The sequence below is a fragment of the Tetranychus urticae genome, chromosome 1 (assembly GCF_039701765.1).
Source record: "Tetranychus urticae isolate SD_2017Ah chromosome 1, NJAU_TeUrti_SD_1.0, whole genome shotgun sequence".
Classification (NCBI taxonomy): Eukaryota; Metazoa; Arthropoda; class Arachnida; order Trombidiformes; family Tetranychidae; genus Tetranychus; species Tetranychus urticae.
The window spans coordinates 1,640,415-1,654,145 of NC_142958.1; the positions used below are offsets into that span (position 1 = coordinate 1,640,415).

At 32.2% G+C, this 13,731-nt stretch overlaps 6 protein-coding genes across 8 annotated transcripts; 1 reads left to right on the forward strand and 5 right to left on the reverse strand.

Moving 5' to 3' along the window:
* Positions 1–815: 815 nt before the first annotated feature.
* Positions 816–1,728, reverse strand: LOC107368274 (glutathione S-transferase 1). The gene is made up of 3 exons (XM_015936068.3): positions 1,541–1,728; positions 1,418–1,476; positions 816–1,351 (listed from the first exon to the last, which is right to left on the reverse strand). Exons 1-3 carry the CDS (start codon positions 1,679–1,681, stop codon positions 892–894), a joined length of 660 nt encoding a protein of 219 aa, XP_015791554.1. The 5' UTR covers positions 1,682–1,728; the 3' UTR covers positions 816–891.
* Positions 1,729–2,605: 877 nt separating this feature from the next.
* LOC149094346 (glutathione S-transferase 1-1-like) lies at positions 2,606–3,534 on the reverse strand. The gene is made up of 3 exons (XM_015936065.3): positions 3,348–3,534; positions 3,211–3,269; positions 2,606–3,140 (listed from the first exon to the last, which is right to left on the reverse strand). Exons 1-3 carry the CDS (start codon positions 3,486–3,488, stop codon positions 2,681–2,683), a joined length of 660 nt encoding a protein of 219 aa, XP_015791551.1. The 5' UTR covers positions 3,489–3,534; the 3' UTR covers positions 2,606–2,680.
* A 779-nt stretch (positions 3,535–4,313) lies between these two features.
* Positions 4,314–5,393, forward strand: LOC149094347 (glutathione S-transferase 1-like). The gene is made up of 3 exons (XM_015936072.2): positions 4,314–4,516; positions 4,600–4,658; positions 4,729–5,393. The coding sequence occupies exons 1-3, from the start codon at positions 4,376–4,378 to the stop codon at positions 5,183–5,185; spliced, it is 657 nt and encodes a 218-aa protein (XP_015791558.1). The 5' UTR covers positions 4,314–4,375; the 3' UTR covers positions 5,186–5,393.
* A 546-nt stretch (positions 5,394–5,939) lies between these two features.
* LOC107368273 (glutathione S-transferase 1-like) lies at positions 5,940–7,158 on the reverse strand. The gene is made up of 3 exons (XM_015936067.3): positions 6,691–7,158; positions 6,555–6,613; positions 5,940–6,479 (listed from the first exon to the last, which is right to left on the reverse strand). Exons 1-3 carry the CDS (start codon positions 6,829–6,831, stop codon positions 6,020–6,022), a joined length of 660 nt encoding a protein of 219 aa, XP_015791553.1. The 5' UTR covers positions 6,832–7,158; the 3' UTR covers positions 5,940–6,019.
* A 382-nt stretch (positions 7,159–7,540) lies between these two features.
* On the reverse strand, positions 7,541–8,652 carry LOC149094348 (uncharacterized). The gene is made up of 4 exons (XM_089270241.1): positions 8,508–8,652; positions 8,347–8,444; positions 8,147–8,292; positions 7,541–8,060 (listed from the first exon to the last, which is right to left on the reverse strand). Exons 1-4 carry the CDS (start codon positions 8,536–8,538, stop codon positions 7,625–7,627), a joined length of 711 nt encoding a protein of 236 aa, XP_089126367.1. The 5' UTR covers positions 8,539–8,652; the 3' UTR covers positions 7,541–7,624.
* Positions 8,653–9,792: 1,140 nt separating this feature from the next.
* LOC107368208 (uncharacterized) lies at positions 9,793–13,477 on the reverse strand. 3 transcript variants are annotated; one of them, XM_015935982.3, is made up of 4 exons: positions 10,767–11,583; positions 10,609–10,706; positions 10,415–10,554; positions 9,793–10,328 (listed from the first exon to the last, which is right to left on the reverse strand). In XM_015935982.3, exons 1-4 carry the CDS (start codon positions 10,795–10,797, stop codon positions 9,893–9,895), a joined length of 705 nt encoding a protein of 234 aa, XP_015791468.1. In that variant the 5' UTR covers positions 10,798–11,583; the 3' UTR covers positions 9,793–9,892. The 3 variants fall into 3 exon arrangements, with proteins under 3 accessions (XP_015791468.1, XP_089126368.1, XP_015791470.1); XM_089270242.1 differs by lacking the exon at positions 10,767–11,583 and adding an exon at positions 13,145–13,311 and having other exon boundaries at positions 9,799–10,328; XM_015935984.3 differs by lacking the exons at positions 9,793–10,328; positions 10,415–10,554; positions 10,609–10,706; positions 10,767–11,583 and adding exons at positions 12,183–12,709; positions 12,799–12,932; positions 12,987–13,084; positions 13,145–13,477.
* Positions 13,478–13,731: the final 254 nt, after the last annotated feature.

Here is a 13,731-nt window from a genome sequence, read left to right on the forward strand (position 1 = left end):
AGATTGATAAGATCAACCGAACCAGATCTCAATAAATGTCTTGGAAGTATCTCTAGAAAATTTCCGATAAACTGTTTACCCATACAACTGAATGTATATTTTTATTGCTGTGCTTAATACGGTCTAATATTTACATCATTTTACATGGTAATCTTAAAAGCTATGAAGATAGATAAGTTTTGATTGAAGATTAATATTATTCTGCATGGCGTACGATAATATTTGTGTTCAGCTTTGAAATCGGATAGTAATTCATCTAAACCGATAAAAGATGTAAAATTAGCTTAATTCTGGTTGTTCATATTAAACAACTATCGTAATTCAAATCCTCTAGTTTACACAAAATTACAAATTATATCGAGTTCAAAGTCAGAAGGAATTGCATACAATTGTAAAAATCTGATCCTTTGATGCAAATCCTTGGAAAACCAACGAAAAATTTCAAAGCTGCATCGTTTGTGCGAATCTTACAACCTAGGTGATACAATGTTATAACTTGTTACTTCTTTTGTAGTTTCTTGAATTATCTAAAAACTTCAATATATAACAGCCCATGATAAGATCTAATGTTTGTTCCAAGAATGATAATTGTAAAAGAGACCGATCTCGAAATATTGAGACTCAAACTTTTTAGGCCAATGGCCAAGAGAACTGTACATAATTTTAAATTCATTTTTACTAGTTTTTTGGGTCAAGTTGTAACCATTGAATGTGCAACATCAACTTCTTTTTGAAAATATGAAGTGATTATGAAAAAGTCTGCAAAAGTATGAGCCTTTTTTACTCTGCCACTCTCAATTAACAAAATCCATAACTTCAATAAAAAATTTTAATGTTTCAATCAAACTAATGCTAAAAAGTTTGGAATAAAACTTTACAATTAAAATCAATTTATGAATTTTTAGAAGCCATTGATTTGAGTAAATCTGCTAAACCATTAGCTGGATCAATGACTAAAGTTTGCCATGTCGATGGTTTTAGATCAGTTTCCACTTGTTTCAACCACTTTTGAATATTTTTGAGTTCACTTGTATCAATACCAATTGCTGTAGCTAAAGTCACGGTAACTGTTATTGAAATATCAGCAACACTCAATTCATCACCAGCAACATATTTAGTACTTTTCAATGATTCATCCAGAGCAGAAGCATTTTTCTTGAACACTTCAGCTGCTTCTGGTTGTACTGGTTTTCCGGTAATGGCTGGCCTGTAATAAGCTTTCAATGATAAAAAAAATGTTCCTAAATCCCAATAAAGCCACCGATTGATTGTTGCTCGTTTTTGTAAATCAGTTGGATAAAGCGAATGTTCAGGAGCAAATTTGTCCACAAGATAAGTAATTATCGATCGACTGAAAAGGTTAACAAATAAAAATATTTATATTTAATATAAATCATAAAGATCAAAGTGAATTTACCTTTCCCAAAGAGCAAATCCATCATCAACCAAAGTAGGAACACAATGAAATGGGTTTATCTGTGCAAGAGATGGGATGTAAGGTAAAGTAAGATATATAATATAATTATAATAATTTACTCACGGTGATGAACTCTGGCTTCATTTGTGCACCAGCGAGTACATCGATTTCTTTTTCCTCTAAATTTAGGCCAATTTGCTTGGCGACGATTTTAACTACTCGGGCTGGTGGAGAAAGATTATGGTGATATAATTGGACTGACATTTTGTTGGACTAGATGAACACAGTTGTTCAAGATGAGGTTCAAGCTTATAATCAAAGTGAACAATTGATCATGAAGTCAACCTTTTATATCCAAGCAAATTGATAAGATCAACTGAACCTGAACTGAGTAAATGTCTTGGATGTGTTTCCTAGATAATCCTTATAAATATCCGATAAATTGTTTATCCAAATATTATATTGCCCTGCTTAATACGGTAGTTACATTTGCATTATTTTACATGAAAGCTATGAAGTTAGATAATGAGTCCGATAAGTTTTGATTGAAGATTAATATTATTTCGCATGGCGTACGATAATATTTGTGTTCAGCTTTGAAATCAAGGTAGTAATTCATGTAAATAATGGTCATCACTAAATGCGTTGAAAACTTTTTTCAAATTCTAGCCTTCAGCAGCACTCTCAAGATTACATACGTATGTTTAACCAGAAAATTGGCTTCATTAATGTCATCATTGAACATTGCGAATCTCTCTTCCATAATGGTACAAATGCAATCGAATTTTAAGCTTTGAATACGATTTTCTTGAAAATAATTGATCAGATAAACTTTTGAGCACAAGTGGACTCAGTTTCTATGAGACATAGCTACAAACCTAAAGAATCATCAATTCTAACAATCTAAATTTGAAAGAAATCAATTCCACCCGTTTTTGTGCCGATTTGTGTCAAGTTTTGCATTAATAAAACACTTTTGTTAGTTTTGTCTTCCTTCCTCTGAATTGTCTCTAAACGATCGAAGATCGTTGCTTGGTCTTAACTTTGATTTTATCAGTACATTGTTTTTATTTTTGACCATTAAATAGTATGTTGTAACTTTCTGTTGAAAATATGAAAGAAAAATGAAAAGACCTGCAAAAGTTTGAGCCTTTTGACTCTGCCAATCTCGATTTTAACGAAAATCCATAACATTAATAAAAAGTTTTAATGCTTCAAACTAATGAGAGAAAATTTGTAAAAAGTTTTACAATTGAAATCAATTTATGAACTTTTAGAAGCCATTGATTTGAGGACATCTCCCAAAGCGTTTGCTGGATCGATGACTAAAGTTTGCCAAGTCGATGGTTTTAGATCAGTTTCCACTTGTTTCAACCATCTTTCAACATTTTTTAGTTCACTTGCATCAATGCCAATAGCTTTACCTAAAGTCATGGTCACTGTAATTGAAACATCAGCAACACTCAATTCATCACCAGCAACATATTTAGTGCTTTTCAATGATTCATCCAGTGCAGATGCGTTTTTCTTGAACAATTCACCTGCTTCTGTCTGAAATGGTTTTCCAGCAAAGACTGGACCAAAATAGGAAATTAATGAAGCGTAAAAAGTCCCTGAGTCCCAATGCAGCCATCGATTGATTGTTGCTCGTTTTTGTAGATCAGTTGGATAAAGGGAATGTCCATGAGCATATTTGTCCACAAGATAAGTAATTATCGATCGACTGAAAAGGTTAACAAAACAGACAAATTATTTGTTTACTGGAGTTTAAAACAATATTAAAGAAAATTTACCTTTCCCAAAGCGCATATCCATCATCAACTAAGGTCGGAACACAATGGAATGGGTTTATCTGTTCAAGAGATTGGATGCAAGGTATAGTAAGATTAAAAATTGATCCAAAATAATTATAATAAAACGATTTACTCACGGCGAGGAATTCTGGCTTCATATGTTCACCAGCCATTACATTGACTTCTTTTTCCTCTACATTTAGACCAATCTGCTTAGCAAGGATTCGCACTACTCGGGCTGGTGGAGAAAGGCTAGCGTGATATAATTGGACTGGCATTTTGTTGAACTAGATGAGCACAGTTGTTTAAGATGAAGTAGAAGTTTACAATCCAAGTGAACAATTGACTTTGGAATCAACCTTTTATATTCAAGTAAATTGTCAACACCAACTGAACATGAACTGATTAAATGTCTCGGATGTATTTTCTAGAAAATTCTAATAAATTTTCGATGAACTGTTAGCTACTTGATAAGCAAACCTTTACAGCCGCACTCATAACATATAATCTTGAAAGCTATAAAGATTGATAATGAATCCAATAAATTTTGATTGATATTATTACGAATAGCGTTGGATAACATTTCTGTTCAGCTTTGAAATCGTGATAGCACTTCATTTAAGCTGATAAGATGTAAAATTAGATTCATGTTAGTAGATTGTTCGCACTTAACAAACTTCAATGTCCAAATGAATTGTATTAAATATAAAATATTGAGTGAAACCTCGCAAGTCTAGTGACTTCAAACTTTAAAACCAATTGATCCAACTCATTCTGGTTCTCAAACAAATAGCTTTTCAGTTATTTTAGCAGAACATCTCAATAAATCAAATTGTTCATGATTAATAAATATTATCTGAAGATAAAACTTTATTCCAGAACTGTTCATTGTTTTCTTGGTTTAAGTTCAATTAAAATGGAATCGATGATTGTGTTGATAGCTTGAGCTCAATTTATCTTTATATTACCTTATTAGATTACATCTGCTGAGGCTGAATGAGCATACATGTTAATAGTAGTGAAGTTGATGAATTTATCTCATGATATTGTTCAAGGATAACCAGACAACTCATTGTGTAAACAGCTTAAGTTTAGTTGAACTTAATAGACAGTGACATCAACTTAACGTCTAGGTTTCAAACAGTTGTGTTCATATTGTTCAATAATGCCTTTGAATTTATATTATCATCCACTTTCTCCAGCATCGAATGTGGTTCGGATTGTTGCTAAGCTGGTCGGTACATCTTTTGAGGAAACAAAAGTCGATTTATTGGCTGGTGAACATTTGAAGCCAGAATTTTTATCCGTAAGTAAATCATTCAAATGTAATTGAAATGTAATTTTTAAGCTAATTTTATTATCCCTCAACTTCAATCTAATATTGTACAGATAAACCCATTCCATTGTGTTCCGACCTTAGTTGATGATGGATATGCTCTTTGGGAAAGGTAAATTCACTTTAATATTGTTTTAAACTCCAGTAAACAAATAATTTGTCTGTTTTATTCACCTTTTCAGTCGATCGATAATTACTTATCTTGTGGACAAATTTGCTCATGGACATTCACTTTATCCAACTGATTTACACAAACGAGCAACAGTCAATCGGTGGCTTTATTGGGACTCAGGGACATTTTACCCATCATTAAGTGCTTATTATACGCCAGGCTTTGCAGGAAAACCAGTGAAACCAGAAGCAGCTGAAGTGTTTAAGAAAAATGCTTCAGCACTGGATGAATCATTGAAAAGTACTAAATACGTTGCTGGTGATGAATTGAGTGTTGCTGATATTTCAATTACAGTTACCATTTCGGTTGCTTCAGCTATGGGCATTGATACAAGTGAACTCAAAAATGTTGAAAAATGGTTGAAACAAGTGGAAAGTGACTTTGACCCATCGACTTGGCAAACTTTAGTCATTGATTCAGCTAATGGTTTAGGAACTTACTTCAAGTCAAAGGCTTTTAGTTCATAAACTGCTTGTTATTCAAAGGACTACTGATACATAATATGATTTTCGAGTTAAGAGTTTGATCTTTGTGGGTTTTTCAGCAACTAAATCCATTTGTGTAATTAAAAATTTCAGTAATTTTCAATCAAATCGAATTCAAAGTGAAACTTCCAACGCCTTTTGTACAGTTGTGGAGCCAGACTTTTTCATTAAACTCATTTTTCTGACGCAACTTTCAATGTGCAACAAGGGAAATTCCGTATCCTTGTTTTGGGGAAAACATTTTCTGTTTTTGTTCAAGAAGTCACTTCGATTTACTGAAAAGTTATTCGCTTTCAGTGATGACATTAGAGAATGAGATTCCCTGCTCATTCTCTGCTTAGACAAATGCCATTGCCGCGAATTTACATTGGAACTTAATACAATCGGGTTTGCATTTGATAACTGTTCGATACTTTGGATAATTGTCTTTTTGACTTCTTAAACTTTTTGAAACATTTTTAGACTCAACTTTTGTAGAAAGCAGATTGAAACAATGGTAGAGTTCAAGGATTCAATTGTAATGTCTGAATATTTAAATTAAATCTTTTAGTTAATAATATAATAAATTGTGAATAAACAAATGCCATTGATTTTTAACGGTGTTTATCGTGATCTTCATGATGTTATTATCCTTATAAATAGACTATCGCGCAAAACCAGATTTGCAAAGCAAAAGTTGTACTTTGCAAACAATTTCAATACAAGTGTTAAAAAGTAAAAAGAGTTGAACAAAACCTTTTTTCGCTAATATCTTTCAATTTAATTCATCTTTAAATATTAGATAGAAATTTTTTCTCAAAATGAAATGAAATCAATTTATGAACTTTTAGAAGCCATAGATTTGAGTAAATCTGCTAAACCATTAGCTGGATCAATGACTAAAGTTTGCCAAGTCGATGGTTTTAGATCAGTTTCCACTTGTTTCAACCACTTTTGAACATTTTTGAGTTCACTTGTATCAATACCAATTGCTGTAGATAAAGTCACAGTAACTGTTATTGAAATATCAGCAACACTCAATTTATCCCCAGCAACATATTTAGTATTTTTCAATGATTCATCCAGTGCAGAAGCGTTTTTCTTGAACAATTCAGCCGCTTCGGGTTGAAATGATTTTCCTGGAATGGCAGGCATATAATAAGCTTTTAATGATGAGAAAAATGTCCCTGAGTCCCAATAAAGCCACCGATCGATAGTTGCTCGTTTTCGTAGATCAGTTGGATAAAGTGAATGTCCATGCGCAAATTTGTCCACAAGATAAGTACATATGGGTCGACTGAAAAGATTGATGAAACAGACCAAGATTTATATTTGTTTTACTGGAGTTTAAAACAATATAAAGTGAATTTACCTTTCCCAAAGAGCAAATCCATCATGAACCAGAGTAGGAACACAATGAAATGGATTTATCTGTTCAAGAGATTGGATGCAGATATAATAAGATTAAAAATTGATCCTAAATAATTATAATAAAATGATTTACTCACGGCGAGGAACTCTGGCTTCATATGTTCACCAGACAATAAATCGATTTCTTTTTCTTCTAAACTGAGACCAATTTGCTTGGCGACGATTCGAACTACTCGGGCTGGTGCTGAAAGTTTATGGTGATATAATTGGACTGGCATTTTGTTAAACTAGATAAACACAGTTGTTCAAGATGAGGTTCAAGCTTATAATCAAAGTGCACAATTGATCATGAAGTCAACCTTTTATATTCAAGAAAATTGCTGAGTTCAACTGAACCTGATGATTCGGGCGTATTTTCTATGAAATACTCATGAATTTTCGATAAGCTAATAAGTAGATCTTTACATCCGTACTTAATAGAGTAACATTTAATCTTGATTGATCTAATTACATGTAAACCTCTGCACCAAAAGTATTTGTAAATATTGATTGATCAATATTTGGGTGCTTAGCATGTTAATAAAGCTTCATCATTTATCTCAATCCGTAAAAAAGTGAATCAGAAATAAAAGGTAATGGTTTTCATCTCCACTTACAATTCCTGTCAAGTTTTACTGCTATTACAAACCTGACTAGTAAAGTCCATGTCTTACAAACATCTGTTGCTATTCGCGCCTTTGGAAACTCAAATGGAAAGACAATCCTAAAACTTGTAAGCTTAGCTTGAGTTTTCCCGCTCAACTGCTTTACTAGTCTTTTCTAGTTTTGCAAACAAAATAACTAGCTTCAGGTTAGCAAAGTTTACTTTTTACAACTTTTGTTTTCAGTTTTAACTTTTTGTAGAAAGCAGATTGAGACATCGGAGACAGAAACTCAAAATTAATATGGATATGGACTATGGATATTAAATTGATATGGACATTAATATGAATAGTTAAAATTTATTTCGGTTTTATTTGCTGCAAAATGGTTTAAATTAAGATGACAAATTTCAATCAAATACAATCAGAGTTAACCACGGCATGGCAAGTAGATACGAGTGCGGAGGTTTAAACTTGTTCGATTAAACATATGATATGAATTGCGACAATAAGAATCAAAATATTGTCCGATATTAAAATCTGCAAGTATTTCAATTTTTCGTGTTTCCATATCCAACAAATGTTCTAGATCAATTGGAATTGGAAATAATCGACGAGGTTGGTGAAGAAGATATGATTCAAAATCTGAATTGACTATTTCAGCTTGTTTATCCAAAAAAGCTCTGTTACATGTATGATGGCAATAATCAGCACTGCAAGCAGTTTCATCAATTAAATCTTGATGCGTTAAAACATAATAAACGCAAATTTTATCAAAATCGTAGGTAAGCTCTAGCTTTGAATCGAGCATGAAACAATCGCCATCTGTAAAGAAATGATCTCTAATATCTTTCATCTTACGAGAACTGTGTAATGAGTAGGAAAAGAAAGTCCATTAAAGCAAAACTCAACTCAATAATAATACAATTGATTTTTAAAAAATTATAATTACCAATAGTTCCTATAATAATGTAAACGAGAAATATTCTGTGGTTGAAATTGCATAAAAGGATTTTCAGGATATGGTAACCCATTACTCGATTTTTGAAACGTTAAGTCATGAATCTTTTCACTTGGTATCCTTGTGAATGCTGAAAGCTATGAATGATTTTAATGATTAAATGTGTTCAAAGAGAGCAAAATTGTATTTACCTGTTCAAGTATTGATTTATGAATTTCATTACTTTCCTTTGCACTCCAGTCAATAACAATATCTTGATAATCATCAGATAGTTTCACTCTTATTGTAGCTGAAAACAACAGAAGTTAAATTCATCAAATAATTATCAAATACATCAAAGTTCAAAACTTACTTATATCGGGATTACTATCATTTTCATTCATTTTGATAATTTAAGTTGAAAACAATCCAAAGATAAAGTACAAGGCAAAGACAATAGTAAGTCTTAACTGAAATGAACAAAAAGACAAGTGGACCAAAGTTGACTGGTTTGACCAGTTTAGTCGCGTAAGGTTGTCCGAGAATCCGCGACTAACTCAGTTAGAGGTTCACCGAAATTTTTTACAAGTTTCCGAAGTAAATTTGGGTTTTCAAACATCTGTTTTACGCTATTCGCAAGCTAACTGGCTATCTATCTAGCTAAGCTGGCTTAAGCTATTCGTGCCTTTGGAAGATGAAGTTCAAGTTCAAGCATTAATTCCCAAACCTGTAAGCTTCCAGCTTCTTGGAATCTATCTGAAGCATAGTTACTTTTTCGACATATTATGTTTTAAGATCGATTTACGACCAGTTTGAAACAAAGCAAATACAATAGAAAGTCTGAACTGAAATTGACAAGTGGACCAAAGTTGACTGGTGTGACTAGTCTAGTCTTGTCCGAGATTCCGTCCACTCACTCAGTCAGAGGTTCTTTGTACTTTTTTACGAGTTTCCGAAGTAAATTCCGGTTATTTCAAACATCTTTCTTAAGCTATTCGTGCCTTTGGAACATGGAGTTTAAATTCAAACATTAATCCCCAAACTTGTAAGCTTCCAGGTAAAGTCAAGGTAAACCTTCACCTCTACTATGGTCTTTTGGGATTTATGTGAAGCTAGTTACTTTTTTAAAAATATAAAATGTTTTAAGATCGTTTTTTAGACTCGATTGAAACATTGGTTCAAGAGTTATTTGCATAGATCTCGGAAAAAAATAAAATCTTCTATTTAATAATACATTAGGAACGGATTAATTCGATTAAAGTATTTCTTTTATGATAATTACCTTTACCGTTTGCACTGATAAATGGTCTACTTGAATGCTAAAAAATGACAAAGGTCAAGAAAAGAAAGAGAATCGTTTGAGATTGAAGATTTTGTGACAATGGTAATGATTACTGTTTTAATTGTAAACACGAAATGGATAAACCAGTTGATTATCAGTTGTGGCATTCGATATTTGGATCAAACAAAGCGACCATTATGATGGTTAGTCGCTTCTTTTATTTCCTTGCTTTTTGTTGTTTTTGGCTTTTGTTTTCATTCGATTTAGGTTCACCCTTGACCCGCTTGAATCTAAATCAATAAACATCAGTTGATAAGTGGTAATTGAATTGAAGCTTGCATGGAGAAATCGTTATTCAAATGAAACAATCTGAATTAAGTGCATTTAAAATACAATGAATGGTAAAATTTATTTAGGTTTTATTTGAAAAAATGGGTTAAATTTAGACGATACATTTCGATTTGATACAATCATAGTCAACCACGGCATGGCGAGTAAATACGATTTTGTAGGTTATCAAATTCACGCATAGAAACATGACGAGATCTGCAACAATAAGAATCAAAATATTGTGCAAAATTAAAATCGGCAAGAATTTCAATTTTTCGCCTTTCCATGTCAATAAAATGTTCATAGTAAAGTATATTTGGACGTATTCTACGAGGCTGAGCGCGCAGATATGAATCAAAATCTGAATTGACTATTCCAGCTTGTTTATCCAAAAAAGCTCTATTACATGCATGAAGACAGAAATATCGGCTGCATTGAGTTTCATCAATTAAATCTTGATGCGTTAAAAAATAATGAACGTAAGTTTTATCCAAATCAAAGGTCAGCAGTAGCATTGTATTGAGCATGAAACAATTGCCATTTGTAAAGAAATGATCTCTCATATTTTGCGTCATAGAACGACTGTGTAATGAATAGGAAAAGAAAGTCCATTAAAGCAAAACTCAAATCAATAATAATTCAATTGATTATTAAAGAATCATAATTACCAAGAGTTTCTGTCATAATGTAAACAAGCATCGCCAGGTTGGTGACGGGACACAAAATGATTTTCAGGATTTCCATTATACGGCTTTAGAAACGTTAAAAATTCAACCTTTTCACTTGGTATCCTTGTGAATGCTGAAAGCTATGAATGATTTTAATGATTAAATGTGTTCAAATATAGCAAAAATGTATTTACTTGTTCAATTATTGATTTACGAATTTCATTACTTTCCTTTGCACTCCAGTCAATAACAATATCTTGATAATCATCCAATAGTTTCACTCTTATTGTAGCTGAAAACAAACGAAGTAAAAGTTATTCAATAATAAGAAGCATCAAAGTTTAAGACTTACTTTTATTGGAATCATTAAGATTTTCAGCCATTTTGATAATTTAAGTTGAAAACAATCCAAAGATAAAGTACAAGGCAGAGGCAATACAGAGTCTGAACGGAAATTTACAAAAAAGACAAGTGGACCAAAGTTCACTGGTCTGACCATTTCAGTTTTGTAAGGTTCTCCGAGAATCCTTCTGCTCACTCACAATTTGTCAGTTAGAGGTCCACTGTAATTTTTTACAAGTTTCCGAAGTAAATTTTGGTTGTTTTCAAAGATTTCTTTACTCTATTGGCGCCTTTGGAAGAGCGAGTTCAAATACAAAAAGTTAACCATAAAACCTGTAAGCTTTAAGTGGAGGCTCCACCGTGGAGCTATGGCCTTGCCTTAATAACCAGACAGTGTAAAATTACTATTATAGCTTCTGGTATGCGAAAATTAGCTTTTGACAACTTTTGTTTTAGATTCAACTTTTCGTAAAAAGCAGATTGAAACATTGGTTTTGGGGCAAAGATTTAATTATAATCACTAAATATTCAAATTACTTGCGATTGAATAGATTTGTGAAAAAATAAATTAAATCTTCTATTCAATAATATAATTCATTAGAAATAAACAAATTCAATTTTTAACAATGTTATCGTGATGTTATTATCCTTATGATTTGAGTAAATCTGCTAAACATATACATTTACATGTGGATCGACTGAAAAGATTGATAAAATAGCTCAAAATTTATATTTATGTTTTAACCATAAAAATCAAAGTGATGTTACCTTTTCCAAAGAGCAAATCCATCATCGACCAGAGTAGGAACACAATGGAATGGGTTTATCTGTTTAAGAGATGGGATGAAAGGTTAAAGTAAGATTGAAAATTGATCGGGATTTATAATTATGATTATAATGATTTACTCACGGTAAGGAACTCTGGCTTCATATGTGCACCAGACAATAAATCGATTTCTTTTTCTTCGAAACTGAAACCAATATGCTTGGCAACGATTCGAACCATTCGCGCTGTAGGAGAAAGATTATCGTGGTACAATTGGACTGGCATTTCGTTGGACTAGATGAACGCAGTTTGAGATGAAATAGAAGTTTATAGTTAAAGTGAACAATTGATTATGGAATCAACCTTTTAAATTCAAGCATATTGATGAGATCAACTGAACCTGATAACTGGGTGTATTTTCTAGGAAATATAATGCTCTTGAATTTTTGATGAGCTATTAGCTTACACTTCCTGTCAAGTTTTACTGCTATTACAAACCTGACTAGTAAAGTCCATGTCTTACAAACATCTGTTGCTATTCGCGCCTTTGGAAACTCAAAGGGAAAGACAATCCTAAAACTTGTAAGCTCAGCTTGAGTTTTCCCGCTCAACTGCTTGACTAGTCTTTTCTAGTTTTGCAAAAAAATAACTAGCTTCAGGTTAGAAATGTAAAATAAAATTTATTTCTGTTTTATTTGCTACAAAAGGGATTAAATGAAAGACGACACATTTCAATCTGATACAAACAGAGTTAACCACGGCATGGCGAGTAAATACGAGTTTGTAGGTTATAACTGGCACGAATAGAAACATGACGAGATCTGCAACAATAAGAATCAAAATATTGTGCAAAATTAAAATCGGCAAGAATTTCAATTTTTCGACTTTCCATATTAAACCATTCTTCATCGGCAATAATCATTGGACGTATTGGCCTAGGCTGGTCGCGCAGATATGAATCAAAATCTGAATTGCATATCTCAGCTTGTTTATCCAAAAAAGCTCTGTTACATGTATGATGGCAGAGAAATCGGCTGCATTCAGTTTCATCAATTAAATCTTGATGCGTTAAAACATAATGAACGTAAGTTTGATCCAAATCAAAGGTCAGCAGTAGATTTGTATTGAGCATGAAACAATCGCCATCTGTGAAGAAATGATCTCTAATATCTTCCATCTTACGAGTACTGTGCAATGAATAGGAAAAGATGAGTCCATCAAAACAATATTCAAATATCGATGATAATACAATTAATTATTAAAGAATTATAATTACCAAGAGTTCCAGTAATAATGTAAATAAGCAATACGGTCAATGGTCGTAAAATGATTTCCAAGATTTCCATTATACGGCTTTAGAAACGTTAAAAATGAAATCTTTTCACTTGGTATCCTTGTGAATGCTGAAAGCTATGAATGATTTTAATGATTAAATGTGTTCAAATATAGCAAAAATGTACTTACCTGGTCTATTATTGATTCACCAATTTCATCACTTGTCTTTGCATTCCAGTCAATAACAATATCTTGATAATCATCAGATAGTTTCACTTTTATTGTAGCTGAAAACAAACGAAGTAAAAGTTATTCAAAAATAAGAAGCATCAAAGTTCAAGACTTACTTTTATTGGAGTTACTATCATTTTCATTCATTTTGATAATTTAAGTTGAAAACAATCCAAAGATGAAGTACAAGGCAAAGACAATAGAAAGTCTGAACTGAAATTCACAAAAAAACACAAATGGACCAAATTTGACTGGTGATCAAAGTCTTGTAAGGTTGTCTGAGAATCCGTCGACTCACTCAGTTAGAGGTTCAATGTAATTTACAAGTTTCCGAAGTAAATTCCGGTTATTTCAAACATATGTTTTACGCTATTCGCGCCTTTGGAAGAGCGAGTTCAAATACAAAAAGTTAACCATAAAACCTGTAAGCTTCCAGCTAAAGCCAAGGTGAAGCTTAACCTCTACTATAGCCTTGTGGTTGCTACTAAAATTAGGTTAGTTTTGTAATCTTTGAGAAGAAAAATGTTTCGTATCGAACACAGTTTAAATTAAATTTCAATTAAATGAAGAGGACACAAAAATTAGTGAAATAATAATATATTATTATACTGAACTTATTAGCTCAAAATAACCCAAATACTTGTGTTGAACTTTGTAACAAGTGGTAATTGAATTGAGTTACATGGAGGAATCGTTATTCTAA

Bases quoted from the DNA above. Each gene is read 5' to 3' on its own strand.
- LOC107368274 (XM_015936068.3), bottom strand. From the start codon at position 1,681: ATGTCAGTCCAATTATATCACCATAATCTTTCTCCACCAGCCCGAGTA. The intron at 1,477-1,540 runs GTGAGTAAATTA...TCTCTTGCACAG, and splicing joins TGAAGCCAGAGTTCATCACC to ATAAACCCATTTCATTGTGT. The intron at 1,352-1,417 runs GTAAATTCACTT...TAACCTTTTCAG, and splicing joins GGATTTGCTCTTTGGGAAAG to TCGATCGATAATTACTTATC.
- LOC149094346 (XM_015936065.3), bottom strand. From the start codon at position 3,488: ATGCCAGTCCAATTATATCACGCTAGCCTTTCTCCACCAGCCCGAGTA. The intron at 3,270-3,347 runs GTGAGTAAATCG...TCTCTTGAACAG, and splicing joins TGAAGCCAGAATTCCTCGCC to ATAAACCCATTCCATTGTGT. The intron at 3,141-3,210 runs GTAAATTTTCTT...TAACCTTTTCAG, and splicing joins GGATATGCGCTTTGGGAAAG to TCGATCGATAATTACTTATC.
- LOC149094347 (XM_015936072.2), top strand. From the start codon at position 4,376: ATGCCTTTGAATTTATATTATCATCCACTTTCTCCAGCATCGAATGTG. The intron at 4,517-4,599 runs GTAAGTAAATCA...AATATTGTACAG, and splicing joins TGAAGCCAGAATTTTTATCC to ATAAACCCATTCCATTGTGT. The intron at 4,659-4,728 runs GTAAATTCACTT...TCACCTTTTCAG, and splicing joins GGATATGCTCTTTGGGAAAG to TCGATCGATAATTACTTATC.
- LOC107368273 (XM_015936067.3), bottom strand. From the start codon at position 6,831: ATGCCAGTCCAATTATATCACCATAAACTTTCAGCACCAGCCCGAGTA. The intron at 6,614-6,690 runs GTGAGTAAATCA...TCTCTTGAACAG, and splicing joins TGAAGCCAGAGTTCCTCGCC to ATAAATCCATTTCATTGTGT. The intron at 6,480-6,554 runs GTAAATTCACTT...CAATCTTTTCAG, and splicing joins GGATTTGCTCTTTGGGAAAG to TCGACCCATATGTACTTATC.
- LOC149094348 (XM_089270241.1), bottom strand. From the start codon at position 8,538: ATGAATGAAAATGATAGTAATCCCGATATAA. The intron at 8,445-8,507 runs GTAAGTTTTGAA...TGTTGTTTTCAG, and splicing joins TGATAGTAATCCCGATATAA to CTACAATAAGAGTGAAACTA. The intron at 8,061-8,146 runs GTAATTATAATT...CTCATTACACAG, and splicing joins CATTATTATAGGAACTATTG to TTCTCGTAAGATGAAAGATA.
- LOC107368208 (XM_015935982.3), bottom strand. From the start codon at position 10,797: ATGGCTGAAAATCTTAATGATTCCAATAAAA. The intron at 10,707-10,766 runs GTAAGTCTTAAA...GTTTGTTTTCAG, and splicing joins TCTTAATGATTCCAATAAAA to CTACAATAAGAGTGAAACTA. The intron at 10,329-10,414 runs GTAATTATGATT...TTCATTACACAG, and splicing joins CATTATGACAGAAACTCTTG to TCGTTCTATGACGCAAAATA.